The 18,423-nt window shown below is 48.5% G+C and overlaps 1 protein-coding gene across 1 annotated transcript in view; it reads left to right on the forward strand.

Annotated features, from left to right (window-relative positions):
* The window catches only part of LHFPL6 (LHFPL tetraspan subfamily member 6), a 144,639-nt gene that overhangs the window by 123,496 nt on the left and 2,720 nt on the right, over positions 1–18,423 (forward strand). Inside the window, exon 3 of the mRNA XM_037057609.1 lies at positions 5,974–6,072. Within this exon, the coding sequence (XP_036913504.1) occupies positions 5,974–6,072 (99 nt within the window). The remainder of the gene's footprint in view (positions 1–5,973; positions 6,073–18,423) is intronic.

The raw sequence follows: 18,423 nt of genomic DNA on the forward strand, positions 1-18,423 counted from the left end.
TTTACTTCCCAGGGGCAAATTCATCAACCAGAGTTATTGAAACTTACTGTGTGATTAAGATATCATTTGGGCAACCAATTTAGACTCCAGAACATTCTGTGCGCCCTATTTCAATGTATAAGAGACGGTTGTGCAAGAGAACTTCCAGCCTGAGAGAAAGTCTTAGGAGAGTTTATCTGAGCGAAACTAATGACAACTGCCAGGAAGCAAACGCTCAACAGATTGAAGAAACGCTCAGGAGGAGGGCGGCTTTGCAGCTGATTTTATCCATTAGAACCCAAGGAGGAGACGTAAGGAGGGCACATGAAACCCACTGGGGGTAGATTAAGGGGCTGGGAAAATCGAAGCGGGGGAACCTCTGGGGCTGGACCAGGAGCAAAATGGAGAAGCACGTGCTGCTCTTCATTGGTGGGTGCAGGACAGGGGACAGTCACAGCACACGGAGGCGAATGCAGGGAACAAGGTGACAATGTGGCCTCTCGCTGGTGGCCGTGCCTTCGGGGGGGGGGCTGGAAAGGAAAATGACTCTGACCTTTTGAAGGCGTGTCATCTTAGATGTACGGAGACAACTGGCAGTTTCAGAGGTAAAGATCAACCTTTGTGAAGGGAGCTGCAGGCCTATCACATGACTCCCCTCCATGACTTGCTGTGAGCTAGGAATTTTTTTTTAAGATTTTTATTTAGTTATTTTTAGAGAGAGGGGAAGGGAGGGAAAAGTAGAGGGAGAGAAACATCAATGAGTGGTTGCACTCATGGTCCCCCTACTAGGGATCTGGCCTGCAACCCAAGCATGTGCCCTGACTGGGATTCGAACCCATGACCCTTTGGTTCGCAGCCTGCACTCAGTCCATTGAGCTACACTAGTCAGGGCTGTTTGTTAGGAATTTTTACATTCAGACCCTGTGTGGTTACTTTCTGTCTGTAGGTTTATAAGGCCCATCATGTGGGCCTTCCCTGACCTTGTCAGATTTAGTATGCAGCCATGTCTTTTATTTATGAGTGTGGTATCTAATTGGTATCCAGTTCAGGGGGATTCAGACTACACGTCCATCAAACGTGGATCTCTACAACATTGGCCAAGAGTTAACGGTGCTCAAACTGAACAGGGGCAGATTCTTTCCACTAAAAAAAGGGTTTTCATATTTATGTGTGTCTCTCACTTCACAATTTTCATTCTTGGGTGCAACTGATAAAATGCTAGCCGGCCCCAAGGTAAAGTCAGTTAACATTGGAAGTAGCTCTTCTGAAATCCACATTCCAGGACAGGAGGAGGAGCAGAAGTTCCCCAGCCGGAGATCACGGCCATGGAGGTCGTTGATGCAAAGCTTTCTGAGGTACTATCCACACTTCACCCCAGGGTTTAGTCGTTGGTGTAAGGCATATTAGAGGCCAGTGTTAGGGGAGAAAATGGATAATGTTCAGCTCACAGAGTAGTGGCGATAGATACGTGTCAGCCCCTGTGCTGGGACAAGGACCAGCCAGGGTTTGGCCCGTTGAAGGAACCGCTTGGGATATTTCAAGTAGGAAGGGATGTAGCCTGGAGATACCCAGTTTCAAAGACCTGTTAGAAGGTCTGGGGAAGTTCAGAGACCAGTGCAGGAATTGAGCCAGTGCAGGACTGAAAGAATCTACGTTGATGATATGCCTTTGTGGGTGATGCCGAGGGTACGCCAGGGAGCCCCTGGCAAAATCACGCCCCCTGTTTGCCGAAAGGCAAGCTCCAGGCTGCAGCTGCCCAGGGCTCATCCCTCCCGTTTACCTGCGAAATCCCGAGAGTGGAGGGCCTCTCAGTGACAGAACTGAACCAGAATTCCTGTTAGGAGGAGAATTTTGGAAACGCAGTTTCCTGGCCTCTGGCTCCACCCAGAAGGGGGAATCCAACCGAGTAGGGATGACTTTGATTGTGAGCACGCAGCATCAGCCCAGGGCATGAGACCCCGGCCAGCCCGGGGTCCTTCTGAAGCGCGGTGTTAGGCGGAGAACAGCCCTCTCCAATAGCACTTTACCCAATTATGGAAATGATTTATATTTGTGTACCCAGCATGATAGCCACTAGCACCATGTGGCTATGAAGCACTTGAAAATGTGGCTACAGCAATTGAAGAATCGAATTTTTAGTTCACTTAATTTTAATTCATTTGAATTTAAACTTAAATGCCTACACGTAGCTTGTGGTTACTGACTGCATTGGGCCCTGCAGGTCTAGAGCTCTCTCTGGTCCTGCTCTCTCTCCCACTCCATTGAATGGGATTTATTGCCTGGTCTGCCCCGCAGTGTCCCTGATCCTGCTGTCTGAATATTTATTGTATTTATCGTGTGTCAGAGGTGCTTGTTAGAATCCGGGGTATTCAGCCCGTGGCCTGTGGGCCGCATGCAGCCCAGGATGGCTATGAATGCAGCCCAATACAAAACTGTAAACTTACTTAAAACATTATGAGATGTTTCTGTGATTACATATCACACTGTATTCAGTGTGTGGTCCAAGACGACTCTTCTTCTTCCAGTGTGACTCAGAGATGCCAGAAGGTGGGACATCCCTGTGTGATGGAGTTAGGTGGTGGGGAGTCTCACTCAGCTAACAGAATTGGTTTTTTGACCACTTTTCATGCCAGCTTGCTAGCAAACGTCTGTTGTGTATTTGGCTGAATTCCTTCTGTGATTTGATTTCACTTGAACACACAGCAGCAGCAAGGGAGCTGGGGAGACCCCTGACGTTTGCCCACAGAACCTAATAACTGAGACAGCCAATTCGCCTGGTCAATTTGCAACATACACCTCTCTCCCAGAAACGTCTCTCAGACCTCCGGAACCCGCATCCTCTCTGCTCCTAGCGCCCACTACCAGACAGCACAGCGAAGACTACGTAAATCTCCCTATAAAAATCCAGTTACGTAAAAACCCAGTTAAGGCCGCTGTCCTCCACGGGACACTTAGTTTAATGTGAGCATGTTTACAACAGGTATTTTTTTATTTCATGCATGTTACATGAGTTTTCCAGGTATAAAATTGCTCCTGATTTCTATGGTTGAACCTACATTTCCACAATTGCACCCTGACTGACAAGCGTCTGCCCCCTGGACAGCCTCAAGCCCACTTACTCACCGCAGGGATCTACAAATTCCCCTCTGTTGACCTTCCCAAAGGGCCCAGCATCCTATTAGGCCACAGCAGGTGCTTTCATGAGTTTGTGACATATATTTTTCTGCCATTTTGAAAAGAACATTAGCAAAAGAGACTGTTTATCATTTGTTTGCCTATCAGATAAAGAGAAAACCATGGTTTCAGTGTTGGCGTTTTCCTTTGTTTTGCACTTGAGCATTTCCTGGCCTGGCTGTCTTTCTGCATTAAAAAAGTTGCTCTTGCGATCTCAAAAACTGGTGTTCCTTATTAATTCAAGAAGTGAGTATCATGGAAACGATGCCATATTATTCATTAAACATTCATGGAATTCAGTTTACACAAACATTCACATTCTCATTAATTATCTCTTTACTTGGTGGTGGATAACACTAGCTTGTTGTCATCAGAATGCCTCATAAATTCTGTCACGGGGGTGGAGGTGGGGGCAGCCTAAGGAACCAGTCACTGGGGCATTTGTTTAGTCCGAGAAACCTCCCATTACTGCTTTCTAAATCACTCGTCAACTTCCAACCAAGATGGAGGCGGAGGAAGACACACTGTGCCTCTTCAGGCAACCAAAAGAAAGATAACAACAGATTTAAACACGAAAGACAACCACTTTGTTGTCTCCCAGTTGGAAGAAAACCAAACTGTATGGAAGTACAACAACCAAGGAGGTCAAGAGAAAACACTCACCCAGACTGGCAGTGTGGCAGCAATGGGCAGCTGGATGGAGAGGACCCAGCGAGGTGGTGGCTGGAGGACTGGGACTCCCACATCCGTGTGTGGATAAACCGGGAGCAACAACTAGGGAGTGAGACAGACCCACAACCGAGGGACGCAGCAGGTAAATAAAGCCTCAAACCTCTGACTGAAAACACCTGTGGGGGTTGAGGCAGCAGCAGGAGAAACTCCCTGCCTCTCAGGAGAGTTCATTGGAGAGACCCACGGGGTCCTAGAATGGACACAAGCCACCCACCCGGGAATCAGCACCAGAAGGGCCCAGTTTGCTTGTGAGAAGCCAGGCAAGTGACTGAAAACCAGCAGAGAGTGGAGCAAGTGGTACTGTTCCCTCTCAGACCCTCCCCCACATACAGCGTCACAACACAGCAATGGGGGTTGCCCCGCCCTGGCAGACACCTAAGGTTCTGCCCCTTACAGGTGCGCCGAGACAGGAAAAAAATGGCCCCAATGAAAGAACAGATGAAAGCTCCAGGAAAAAATACAACTAACCGACAAAGAGATAGCCAACCTATCAGATGTGCAGTTTAAAGCACTGGTCATCAGGATACGCACGGAAATGTTTGAGTGTGGTCACAAAATAGAGGAAAAAGTGAAGGCTATCCTAAGTGAAATAAAGGAAAATGCACAGGGAACCAACAGTGATGGGAAGGAAACTGGGACTCAAATCAACAGTTTCAACAGTTTGGACCAGAAGGAAGAAATAAACATTCAACCAGAACAGAATGAAGACAGAGGAATTCAGAAAAAATCAGGAGAGGCTTAGAAACCTCCAGGACAACTTTAAATGTTCCAACATCCGAATTATAGGGGTGTCAGAAGTTAGAAGAGAAAGAACAAGAAATTGAAAACTTATTTAACAAATAATGAAGAAGAACGTCCCCAATCTGGCAAAGGAAATAGACTTCCAGGAAGTCCAGGAAGCTCAGAGAGTCCCAAAGAAGTTGGAACCAAGGAAGCACACACCAAGGCACATCATAATTACATCACCCAAGATGAAAGATAAGGAGAGAATTTTTAAATCAGCAAGTGAAAAGGAGACAGTTCCCTACAAAGGATTGCCCATAAGACTGTCAGCTGATTTCTCAAAAGAAACCTTGCAGGCCAGAAGGGGCTGGAAAGAAGTATTCCAAGTCATGAAAGGCAAGGACCCACACCCAAGATTGCTCTATCCAGCAAAGCTTTCATTTAGAATGGAAGGGCAGATAAAGTGCTTCCCGGATAAGGTCAAGTTAAAGGAGTTCATCATCACCAAGCCCTTATTATATGAAATGGTAAAGGGACTTATCTAAGAAAAAAAGATAAAAATATGAACAGTAAAATGACAACAAACTCACAGTTATCAACAACTGAACCTAAAAAAAAAAACTAAGCAAACAACTACAATAGCAACAGAGTCACAAAAATGGAGATCACGTGGAGGGTTATTGGGGGGGAAGTGAGGGGGGAAAAGAGGGAAAACAGGTACAGAGAATAAGTGACATAGATGGTAGGTAGAAAATAGACAGGGGGAGGTTAAGAATTGTATAGGAAATGGAGAAGCCAACAAACTTATATGTATGACCCAGGACGTGAAGTAAACAGGGGGAATGCAGGTGGGAGGGGGTGTGCAGGGCAGAGGGGAATAAGGGAGGGAAATGGGACAACTGTAATAGCATAATCAATAAAATATATATATATTTTTAAAGAATAAATAAATTACTGTTCAGTCCTGGACAATGTGGTTTGATGGGTTGGGTGTCATCCCACAAGTCAAAAGGTTGCCAGTTCGGTTCTTGGTCACAGCACATGCCTGGGTTGCAGGTTTAGGTCCCCAGGTGCAGGGCATACAAGAGGCAACCAGTCGATGTTTCTCTCCCTCTCTTTCTCTCTCCCTTCCATTCTCTCTAAGAATAAAGAAATAATTTTTTTTTAATTTCGTTTTTTCTAATTTTAACTTTTCCCTTTTAAGCAGACTTGAAATTATTCTTGGAATCTAACTCAGATGGCTTTCCAAAACAGACACCATGCTCCTTTCTTCTGGTGCTTTATTAGCACAGTTTCCCTCCTGCTCCCCTGCTGCAGGAGCACAGAGGGGCACGGCTGACATCCTCTCCTCTCCTCTCCTTGCAGGCTTGCTGATTGGTGCTGGCTGCGCCCTCTACCCCTTGGGCTGGGATAGCGAGGAAGTTCGGCAGACTTGTGGCTACGTTTCTGGACAGTTTGACCTGGGTAAGTTCTCTTCACAGATGCCATCCCTTTTAGAAAAGAACCTATCTGACTTTTCACGGGAGCAGGAAGTGGAAAGGGGACAGGGAACCAGAACACACGCTGGTGTAGCAGCCAGACTCGTGGGTAACAATACCTGCACGTACATTTACCCTTCTGTTCTGCTGAAGAGCTGTGTCAGGGTAATTTGTTCCCTGAACTACGGGAAATAGTGTAGATACAAAAAAAGAAATAACCTTTGCTCAGAAATGTTTCTATTTGTGGATCAATTCATTCAACATCATGGAATTATGATTTATTGCAAATGCTAAAATTAACTGTCTATGAATTCGCGCTCTATCTTTGAAGATGAAACAAATAAAACCACCAAGGAAACGATAAAGGGTACGGGATCTGTAGCAGTGTCCCTCCTGGGCGAGACAACTTTATGAAAGGGATAAGAATCCAACTGGGTTTGGGAGGAAGTGACGTGTGTGGGTTACCTGGCAGGAGGCAGGAGCAAGGGGGAAGGTGCAATGAAGGCCGGGAGGAAGGCTGGGGAAGGTCCACAGAGAGAAACGGGGAGGTGGGGACGCGCCCACTGACGCAGGGCTCACGAATTTGTCTGCGCACGAAACAGAACATTTCGGATATTTTGCGCTTGTGTGTGTATTGTATTCCACTCAGCAAACTGTGAATTTCTTTGCCTGCTCCGTGGCTTTCGCCATTATAAGTCGTAATGATGGGATAGTATTTCACTGGGTGGGTAACCTGTGTTTACTTAACTGCTTCCTTAGTTCTTTCTATTCCAGTTTCTGTCATTTAAAGGCAGGGTCTAAGGAGTAGTTTAATGAATAGGTCTTTTCCTAACTGAATTGTTTTCTCGGGCTGTTTTTCTAAAATTGGCATTACTAGACCACAGACTACGAACCCATAAGCCACGCTGCCAGACGGTAGCGAGTGCAGTGCCCCTAACGGGTGGGTAGGCACACTGTGTTTCACCGCTGGCGCATGGCGAGCGACTAACTTAAGCATCCACTTTCCACATTAAACATTCCATTCTTGCAAGAAAAGATTTGAGGGAATTGGTCTAATGGCAGTATCATCATTTCTCAAACCACTGCATATTATTTTTATGTCAGACTGTCTAGTAGAAAAATGTTTTTCTGTTACACACCGAGAAAAATGGACGGACGCGACACCCGGCCAAAGGTCTGAACGTGAAGCCATTTTTGTCCTTGGCCTCAGTGGGTGACAAATACCCTGTTTCCCTCAAAATAACACTGGCTCTTTTGACAGAGAAGGGGGCACCCCCCAGTACCTCCTGATTCACGGGAACAGAGACTCAGGGCAGCCCGCCACCTGCTCTCCCCGACTTGGTGACAGGACTTTCCTGGGTCTGGATGGCTCTGCGCTCGCCATGAGATAACAGGAGAGGAAGAGGCAGGCGCGGAGCAGACGCGCAAAGCGTGGTTTTGTTTGTGTTGTTTGTGTTTGGAAAGCGGCCTGTATCCAGGAGATGATGCCTCAACGCAGTGAGCGGTGTTTTCCTTTCCCTGGAGGGTGCGGCCTTCCGGGCTGTTTCCTGCAGGCCTCCGCTGGATTCGAACTCGGCTCTCGCCCGCCTCTCCCACGGCTGGGTGCTGCTGTGCTCAGTGGCAGGTTACAGTGAAATCGGATCTTGTCCTTTTGCATTCACTACCGCAGCCCAGGGTTTCACATCTCCTCAGCACTGTGGACGAAAACATGGCAAACTTCATCTAGAGAAGAAAAACCGCTCCCCTCTTGACGGGTGGTAATATCATATCTTCAAGGGTTTTCAACTCCCTGAAGCCATTTTAGGGATTTGAAAACTATTGTGTCATTTGAATTTTTTCCTTTTTCTCATTATATTCCGCTCAGATTGCCTGCTAAGGAAAATAAAAATGGGCGTCATCTGCAGATGAAATGAGTTTCTAGATTCCCCGAATGAGTATCTCGAGTGTGTGGAGTTGGCCTTCTCCGGGCTCCTGTCATTTTTGCAGACTGGTGTCTCCACTTGAGAGAGAAGGTGTGAGCCACCAAACTGCCTCATTTCCTGTCTTTGACAAATTGTTACCATCATTCCCCTGAATGACGATGAAGCCTGAACCTCCGTGAACGGGTGCAGTCACAGGTCACGGAGCACACTTGGGGGTGGGGCCTCCCGCATGCAGGTGAGGGGGAGCATTCTCAGTAAGGGGAGCTCCAGGGGCCCATTTTTAGCGGCACCCCCACTGCTTGCTGCAGCCACACCCTGCCTCTGCCCCTTCCGAGAGTTGGAGCTGATTTCTGTATGCTCTGGAAGGAGACATGGGTGGGCACACCTACCCCTCAGAGGCTGGGAGGTGTCCATGTAATTGAGGTCGGTGCCCTCCTTATTGCGGAATATGGAGCCCTTTCTTGGCAGGCTATCATGGAAACGTTGTCGCTCTCTTTCTGGCACCTCCTGAAGGAAGCCATTGCTTCTGTTTCCACGTGAAAGATAATCCAAGGAGCTCATTCATCACTTACGCAGCCAGCAGACGTTCACAGGGCGCTATCGGTGTGCAGGGCCTGTGCTGGGTGCTTGAGGGGCGGCACCACAGGTCCTTTTTTTTTTTTTTAAAGATTTTATTTATTTATCTTTAGAGGGGAAGGGAAGGAGAGAGGGAGAGAAACATCAATGTATGGTTGCCTTTCATGCGTCCCCTGCTGGGAGTTGGCCTGCAGGGAACTGGCCTGCAACCCAGGCATGTGCCCTGACTGGGAATCGAACCGCGATCGTCTGAGTCGCAGGCCCGCGCTCAATCCACTGAGCTACACCAGCCAGGGCAGGTCCTTTAAATAGACACTGCTGACTGTCCCCCGGGAACTTGAAGCCTAGCAGGGGAGGGAGATGTTCAGAAAGATAAGACATGTGCTAAGTGTGTCAGGAAGGAAAGTGTTGGGCGATGCATGGGGCATCGCAGTTGCCTCACCGGTATTAGTCCCCTCTGATTGGTGAGTCCGAGCCAGAGCCGTGCAGACGTCTCTGTGAGAGGCAGGTGAGTGTTTTCCACAGGGCGAACCACATATTCTCTGTTTTTACCACTCAGCTCTGCAGCTGCAACATGAAAGGCACTTCATGTATGTTTGGGCATGACTGTGTCTCAATACAATTTTATTTACAAAAACAGGTGTTGGCACTGTAGTTTGAGGACCCTGATTTCAACCAAAGCAGACCCCTGACACACCAGAAATGTCCTTATGCTGGTTGTGCTCATTTACTGACCCCTTCTGCCCTCAGGGCAGCTGGTCAGGGCCTGGGCAGGTCTGAGACTCCGCACGGAGCAGCTGCGTCCAACATGCGATGACGTACCACAGGGTTCTTGCTGCTCGGAGCAGGAAATTATGGTGGTGAGCACTGTCCATTCATCTTCGTTGTCCCACCTCCTGACACTACCTCCGGATGGGGCGAGCTTCCTGTCATGGACTACAGGTCTCTCATCACCACGTGTCCACACTCGAGTGAATGAACGCTGCCAGGGAAGACCACGCCCTCATTGGCTTCTTGCAGCCCAGGCTGGATGTGTTTGGAGTTTTGCAGAAGCAGGCTTTACTGAGCTGTCGTGGTGTGTGTGCGAGGAAGAAGAGGCAAACAGGAGAAAAGACCCCTGTCTCAGCATGTCTTTTGTTGGACGTCAGTGCCCCGAAGTCCATGATCATGGTCAGTGATGGCTCCCATTGTCTAAATGTTAACAATGGTGATTTTATTTATTACTTTTTAAGAGAGCAAAACAGCCCTGTATGGTGTGGTTCAGAGGATTGAGTGCAGGCTGCGAACCGAAGGGTCACAAGTTCGATTCCCAGTCAGGGCACATGCCCGGGCTGCAGGCCAGTTCCCAGCAGGGAACACATAAGAAGCAACCACACATTGATATTTCTCTCCTGTCCTTCCCTTCCCCTCTAAAGATAAATAAATAAAATCTTTTTAAAAAGAGAGAGCAGAACAGTACAAGTACAAGAACACTACGCCGTGCGCCGCAGCATCTTCACATAACGAAAGCCCCAAAGAGGTTCACTACTGTTATTCTTATTATTCTTGCAGGACCACGTTTGGAGACTGTCTAAAACAGTCTCTCTTTACTCTCCTTTTTACACGTCACAACTGTGCGTTTGGACTGACACATAAAGCCTTACTAATCACATCGTCCAACTGATTTAATTCATGCTTCAGAGATATTTTTATCCACCAAAGACTTTCTAATTATATCCCTATGCTTAAAACTTTAATTCATTTGTTTTGCTAATTTGCCAAGTGAATTGGAGCAGTTCGTGCTTTCATTTTGCTATTTAATTTGATCAAGAAGCCATCGCGCTTCCTGTTCTTGAACTTGTGCTCTTGGCTTCTCAAGAACAAACACCACAAACTCTGAAAACTGAGAACCTGTTCATGTTGGAAAAGATGGGAGTCTCTTCTTCCAAGGTTCCGGTCCAGTGAGGAAATCTCTTCTCCAGTCATCCCAGCAGTGACCGACCCCCCCCCCCCCTTCACTCTGGGACTCCTGACTCCTATTGCCCCTTCTCTCAAATCCGATTGCATTTGAGAAAAACAGATTTGCAAGTTACGGGCAAAAATGGGAAGAAAAAGAGAAAACGCGTTTTCTGAGCTTTCTGAAGCTTGGCTGCAGTGGGTGCTTCGTTAGCTGGGTGATCCAGATCCCCACACAGAAGTCTGTTTCTGGCGATGGCAACTGAAGAACTGTTGTCCGCTTGTGCGACATTTAACCAGAAGGCTCTGCCGGGTGGCCCGTGGGCATCAGAGGTGTGCCCCAGAGTGGGACTTGCCCAGGAGGCGCTTACAGAGAGCAGCCGTCAGGGCCTGTCACTTGGTTTCTGGGAGAGACTCCTAACGCCAGATGCACTCTGGTCACTGCTTAGAGTAAGTGTATGGTCCCACTCTGACAGTGCTTTGCGGAGAACTGGTCGGTAGTAAGGTGTGGAGCACGCACTGAGATTCAGCCACGCAGGGAGTTTTCAGAGCAGCCCTGCATCTTGCCTCCTCCACGGCTCTGCGCTGGATCTGTCCCAAACCTTTGACGAGTCACCGAACGTTACGCAGCAGAAGCCCGCATCCCCTCACGCACAGTGCTAGTGCAGGGGGACCACAGAGGGAGCCAGGAGAATTGGGTGAGCACAGGGTGACCCAAGGGAGCCCTCTGGAATTTGACACCAAACGATCCCAGGAAGTTCCCACACTCAGAGGAAGCCCAGCCCAACCCAGGGTGAAGCGGAAAGCCTCTCTCTGTCCTTTTGTGTCACCCTCAACGCTGCATCCCCTGCCCTGCTGTCCTGCCACATGTACTCACGGCTGGATCTGCCTGGAAACAGCCTGACTTACACAGGAAAACCCTGGGGCCTTTCCGTTAGAGAGCACATCCTTTGCTTGTGCAAAACCTTCCCATGTACCTGCTGGGAAAACCCTTTCCTTTAGGGGAGTGTATAACCACTCCGCCTCAGGAGGCCCGAGAAATACTGCGGAGGAAAGTATGCCCTCTTGCCATGTCCTGCTCCGGGCCCCTGTGGCAGGGGGTGGGGGGGACGTCCTGGAGAAGATGGGGCTCCATCCCTGTCCACTTGGGTACACTTGTCCTGCACACATGGCCTCCTCGCTTACCATTTGGTACGATTTTATGATTCATGCCTGAATATCTTCTTTACTTGGGTGGATCTAATCTGTAGGCTGTTTGCTCCGCTGTTTGTGGTTGGCCAGGGTTGGTGGGAATGTGCCATGGTTGGTGGGAAAGGGCCGTGGTTGGTGGGAAAGGGCCAGGGTTGGTGGGAAAGGGCCGTGGTTGGTGGGAAAGGGCCGTGGTTGGTGGGAAAGGGCCAGGGTTGGTGGGAATGTGCCGTGGTTGGTGGGAATGTGCCGTGGTTGGTGGGAATGTGCCGTGGTTGGTGGGAAAGGGCCGTGGTTGGTGGGAAAGGGCCGTGGTTGGTGGGAATGGGCCGTGGTTGGTGGGAAAGGGCCGTGGTTGGTGGGAATGGGCCGTGGTTGGTGGGAAAGGGCCGTGGTTGGTGGGAAAGGGCCGTGGCCAAACACAGGGACCTCCTCAGTGATCCTGCTGTGTGCTGAACTCAGCAGAGCAACGTGTGCAAGTGGCGTGAGAGAGGTGACCGAATACCTGCACGAGGAAACCACACCGTAAAAACTGCCATGTGCAGGTTACTCATTTTCTGGGTCAAACGGCCACCACATTTGTTGAATTTTTGTTCTTTTTACTTACAAGTATGAAACTTGCCTCCTAACTTTCTACGTGTGCATATGCCTGCATATATGCGTATGTTCACATACAGTTAATTTTTTTATAATTGCTTGATTTTGATTTGAAATAATTTCAGATTTATGGAAAAGTTGCAGAAATAGCACAAAGACTCCCCCTGTACTCTTCCCCTTAACGTTGAATTTTGTTGTGTTTCCTCTGTCCTTCTCCCCCACCTCCTGCTGTCCCCCATCTCAGACACGGTGTCCCTCCCACCATAGGCAACTAAGTGCATAATGTCTTAAATTAATAGTATTTTACATAGCAGTGCAATTACCAAAGTTAGGACATTTTAATTGATTCCATACTTTTCTCTAACCTAGAGACCTTATTTGACATATTTTAAGTAAAGAATTATGGACGAAAGAAATGGAATTGTTTTTCTCTTACCAGGTAGTGCTTGCTCTGGACTTTAATTCTGCTTTATGGCTTTCCATTTGCAAAAAGTAACAAACGTAAAGTAGTATTTAAAATCTCCCTATGCTCAAAACTAAAAAAAAAAAGAATGCTTGCTATGTGTGCCTACAGTCTGATACTAGAACTTATTAAGATTCCAGAAGTACAAGTAATATAGTACCAGTAGCAATAACAAACAGAGCTGTCTTTTCTCCCTGACGGACAGTGTGAACTCAGTGTGAATGAACCCAATGTCAAGTTCAACTGCTATTCTGGGTGCCCTTCCCTTGATGAATCTGAGCAGCTGAGAAAGTGTGAGGCTTCGGATCTGTGCTCTCCGGCAACCCCCCAAGCTGGTGGCCAGCACCCTCTCCCGGGAGACGGTGACAGCACTTGGATAAAACCCTTCTGTTCTCTTTTTCCTCAGCTCCTTATCCTAAAGGTGGAGCTGGAGCATTTCTATCAGGGCGAGAAAGACTCCACAGGAGACATTCAAGTTGTAACTCTTCAGCAAGATTTTGGGGGGGAATGCAGCAGAGAAATTTACACTGTCGACTAGAATTGAAAGAATTTATCATTCAGGAAGATTTTTCCCCTAAAATCTGAAACCCACATAACACGTTCTCGTGTTTGAACGTGGTCGCTGCACAGACAGCCATTGCCCGCCCCCCACACCCTCCCCTGGAGACCCCCTCCTCACGCCTCACGCGAGCTCCAGCTGCAGAAGGCACGCGGCTGTAGTAGATAAAAGTTACAAGGCTTATATATATTTTCTTCTCAGAACTCACTGTAATGTATCTCCTTGGACAGCTAGCTCCTTGGACAGCGCTGTTATGAGCTCCTTGCAGATACGTATCTTTTGCAGAGAGTAAATCCCTGCCCCCCTCTGACTGGCCTGGTTATGTGGAGCCATAGAACCTCCACCCGCCCCCCACCCGCCCCCCAGCCGCCCCCCAGCCGCCCCCCACCCCAGCCACAGCTTGAATGTCCTGGTCCCTGACAAGGGGCACACCTGCATTTTGTGCGGCGGCTCTGTACATCCCAGTTATCTCTGTGCAGAAATAAGGCAAACAGAGAAGGTGGTGACTCTAAACATGTCTCGCCTCCTGTTTTTTTGGAAGTGGTGTGGTTCCAAGGCTTTAAGCTAGATCATCCTGCCTGGGGGGTGGGGGGTCCAACCCACAGTCCAAGGGCCACGTGGGGCCCAGGATGGCTATGAATGCGGCCCAACACAAAGTCGTAAATTTACTGAAACCCTTTTTTTTTTGCTCATTAGTCTTTGTTAATGGCTGTGTATTTAACATGTAGCCCAAGACAACTCTTCTTCTTGCAGTGTGGCCCAGAGACGCCAAATGGCTGGACACGCCTGCAAGTGAGGCATGCATAGGGTGTGTTTTGGGGAAAAGACACCCAACTTCCAGTGGAATTCGGTCGCCTGCACCTGGGAGAGAAGGGGCAGCAGAGGCAGAAAGATGTTGTCCACGTAGCACCTTAGCATCGAGAGCTGTGGTTCCAGGGGAGATGTGCTGGACCGGTCCTGCCCCCTGTGCTGCCGTTTTGAAAACTTGGGAGGCTTGAAGAGGGCCACCCCTTCCGGGACATTGTGTTCCAGACTCAGTGCTAGTCCTTGGGGGGTTCTGCCGTCCCATATAAGTCTGCTTTGTCTCCTCTCAGGAGGTACTGGTGGGGCCCATTACCAGGCTCTGCTTGTGGACTAAACTCCCTGGAGCTCATGTCGGGGCGTGCATAGAGTACATCCTGGAGCTGCGTGCAGAGTGACCCTGGGAAGCCATGTGAGTTTCCACCTCCAGGAACGAACAAACAGCCCTGGCTGCTGTGGCTCAGTGGATTGAGTGCCAGCCTGAGAACCAAAGGGTCGTCGGTTCAATTCCCAGTCAGGACACATGCCGCCTGGGTGGCAGGCCAGGTCCCCAGTTGGGGGCGTGTGAGAGGCAAACACACATTGATGTTTCTCTCCCTTTCTTTCTCCCTCCCTTCCCCTCTCTAAAATAAATAAGTAAAATCTTTTTAAAAACCCCCCAAAACCAAAAACAGAAACACGTGAAGAAGCCGGAAACAGAGCCAGGCCTCACAGACTTTCTTCCCTCAATCCTTTTACTTCTGCATTTTTCCTTTTGTGCCCACCAGTCACTTTTGCTGTCCCTCTAGTCTCTCTCAGACCCACGAGAGACCTTTTTAATTAGTTGTTCCCTTGAAAGTTTGAATTAAAGTTTTTGTGTGCTTGAGGTCAAAGGTTTAAAACCGGTTTCTTATTTTGCTAGAGACGGCTTTGTTCAGTGACTTCACAAAAGAACCAATGGAATCGGTCCCATGACAGATTATTTTGTTCTCGGTTTTAAAGCGTATGCAAACAAGACGGCCTGAATATAGAGAGGCAGAAGGAACTTATTCAAGAGGAGAGAGATCGGTTGGACTTTTGTCCATGGTATTGAAGTGCACAAAAGGTTTTTCTCTCTCCCCTAGAGAAATACTTTTTAAATCACACCGGACATTCATTGCTCATTTTGGACCTCAATCCGTTGCTGAATTTAAACCACAAAGTGTATAATACATTTCCTCTCATACAGAGAAACTTGCATATATGTGTATTTAGTGGCAACATTTTGTGATGCCCTAAAACATCTTCTTCGCCTATGGTATACTTTAAAAAAAAAGATTTTATTTATTTATTTTTAGGTAGAGGGGAAGAAAAAGAGAAAGAGAGGGAGAGAAACAGCAATGTGTGGTTGCCTCTCATGAGCCCCCTACTGGGGACCCCACAACCCAGGCATGTGCCCTGACTGGGAGTCGAACCAGTGACCTTTAGTTTTGCAGGCCAGCACTCAATCCACTGAGCCACACCAGCCAGGGCCTCTATGGAATGCTTTTTAAGTAGCTTTATTTCACGTGTTATTCTTTCTCATGTTCCTACTGTTTCTACCTGATAAACAGTAGGTCTAATGAGTTGACTACATGTTTTATGACCCAAATGAGAAAATCTTCAGAAACATAGCAATGCTTAAAAATTGTGTGACATACACACTTCGCAAGTCCAGGAGTTGGATGTCCCCCAGGAGGAGGGTGGAGCGGGGAGAGGGGGTGACAGCCGCTGCCGAGGGCTCCAGTCTTGCTCTGGGTCCTGCAGGGAATGGCCAGGTTTGGGCGGGTGAGGGGGCTGGGGTGGTTCAGCCTCCGACACCTGAGGCAACGTCACAGACCCTCGTTGTGATAAGAAAAGTGAGGAAGATTTTGTTCAGTCGCTCTTGTCTTAAATTGGGTTCCCCAGAGCAGACCCCAAAATGAGGATTTACATTCAAGTAACCACGGGAGCGTGCCCAGGGAAAACCAGCGGGAAGGTGGGAAAGCAAGGGAGGCGAGGAGTGAAATCCGAGTAAGGGTGTGCTCTCAGGGGATGCCCCAGGCAGGGAGCGGCTCTCTTGCTCCCGCCCCAGTCCGTCCACCAGTCCACCCACCAGTCCATCCAGCAGTCCGATGCTGGTTGCGGGGCAGGCCAGGGGGCGCCCCAGCTCCCGGAACATGGGGCCAAGCAGCCCTAATCCTCACAGGTCCTCTGATGAGGTTCGCTCCTCCGTATAAATGGTTAGGAGCAAAGTACAAGCAGAAGCGGAGGGATGAGAGCCCAGAACCAGCAAAGCGCCCTGAAGGCATTGGGTAGCACAGGTACCCGGTCTGCTGCGGTGCCTGCCCCAGGCAGGCAAAGGCTCTGAGAGTTTCAACTGCTGCTCTTTTATGACTACCCTGCAGAAAACCTGTTCTGCTCGCTGCCCTCCTTGGTTCCCCAGCAGTCAACTCTGCAGTGGCTTCTTTTTCCACCTTTGTTCAATACACGTGGTTACTGTCACATATACACTCTCAGCCCATGAGCCTCACCAGCTACTCTTCTCACACTAGTGTCCAAAAGTGACGTCCTCCGCTTTTCACGTTGGGCCATGGAACTGTTTGTGGGTCAATACCTTGTTATAATGGACAATTGATGGTGCTCTGTGTGATGGACCCTGAGCTAAATGTCCCAACCACAAATTTTGCTGACTGTCTGAAAGCTTCTAAACCATGTGCCATCTCTTAGCGGCCTATTAATTCTCCGTCCTAGATTTATTTAATCCAGCTAAAAAATAATTCAACGTGGAGACTATTTCTGAGAGTCACAGCCGCAGTGGCCTGAGGTTATCAGCAGATCTGGGCCGTGATGCGGATTCTGTTACCTTGAAACGTTCTTCACCCATCCGTCGGTATTAATGGAGGTCGTTGTTCCAGGGGGCCGTCCCTGAGGTGGAGAGGTGACCTTTCAGGACCTGTCATCCCACCCTACGTAGCACAGTCTGCAGGCGGCGCCTGCGAATGCACAGTGACTGCTCCCGAAAGTCACTGGCAAAGCAGGACCAGAGTTGCTCTGAAAACAACATTCCAGAATGACCCTCTTTTGCAAGGGCTGGCTCTCTTCCTCCTTGGCTTCCTGCCTTTTTATTTTTATTTTTCCTCACTTTTCACTCAACATTGATTGATTGAGTGCCTACCATGAGCCAGGCATGATTGGAGAGATACCGTAGAGAAGAAAATACACAAGATCTCCCCTAACTGACACTGAAATGATAAACACACACAGGGTATTCACAAACCATGATTAAGTGCTACACAGACAATCAAGTGGAGTGATGGACAGAATGGCTGATGAAGCAGATGTGGGGTGGGAGCTATCTCGGTAGAGGTGTCGCTTGAGAAGGAGCCAGACCTCCAGTGACCTGGAAGTAGAGCTTTCTGGGTGGACGGAAGAATGAGTGAAGCACCCAAGCCAGCAGCAAGCCTGGTGTGAGCCAGAGAAGGCAGCCAGTGCGGCCAGAAAAAAGACAAGAGGGAAGGTAATTAGGAGGTCTTAGTGGAAGGCAGATACCAGCTCCTTCAAGGCCATTGCAAGGAGATTGGATTTTGGAGACTGCATTAGAGAGTCGAAGTGGGAGAGTGACTTACAATGATCAATTATTTTAAAAAGCTGGCTGTCTGCACTCGGGGTGGTGATGCTGTCAGGGCTGGGGGAGGCAGTGAGGGCAGGTGAGACTACCCTGCAGGCACGGGTGAAGCGATGGACTTCTCAGGGAAAGGCAGAGGACTGGCCACTTGCTCACGGCACGTCTTTGGGCAGGTTGCTGAACTTCCCTTGGCCTTAGTGTCCCCATTGAATAATGGGGACAATACTCATGTACCTATTACACCGAATTCTTCTGAGGATGGCATGCATCCCTCTTTACTTCATGTAAAGCTCTTCTGTCCATTTAGAGCAAATAGCAATCTATCATCACATAAATCAATAAACTGCCTTTTTAAAACTATTGTTATTATTGGACATGGAAAGGGGGAAATCAAGTATGATGCTTAGGTTGAGAACAGAATTACGCAGTTTATCATCTGAACTATAAATGCCCTAGAGAGCTTTCGAGATGCGAACGTCCCTAATCAAATTTTGCCACTGTGTCTCTAGGGTGACAAGAGGGTGACTCACTTACCTTTGCCTCACCTCACCTTCTGATCTGTAAACAGGTCACACGCTGTCTGCCTCTCTAGTCAGCACCACTGAAGGCATGAAGTCAAATTGCATGCTGTGACTAACAGTCTTTGTATAGCTCAACAGAGAAGTTATTAATGAACAAGGTAAAAATACCTG

The sequence above is a fragment of the Sturnira hondurensis genome, unplaced genomic scaffold (assembly GCF_014824575.4).
Source record: "Sturnira hondurensis isolate 20B ecotype Veracruz unplaced genomic scaffold, ASM1482457v3 Scaffold0009719, whole genome shotgun sequence".
Lineage (NCBI taxonomy): Eukaryota > Metazoa > Chordata > Mammalia > Chiroptera > Phyllostomidae > Sturnira > Sturnira hondurensis.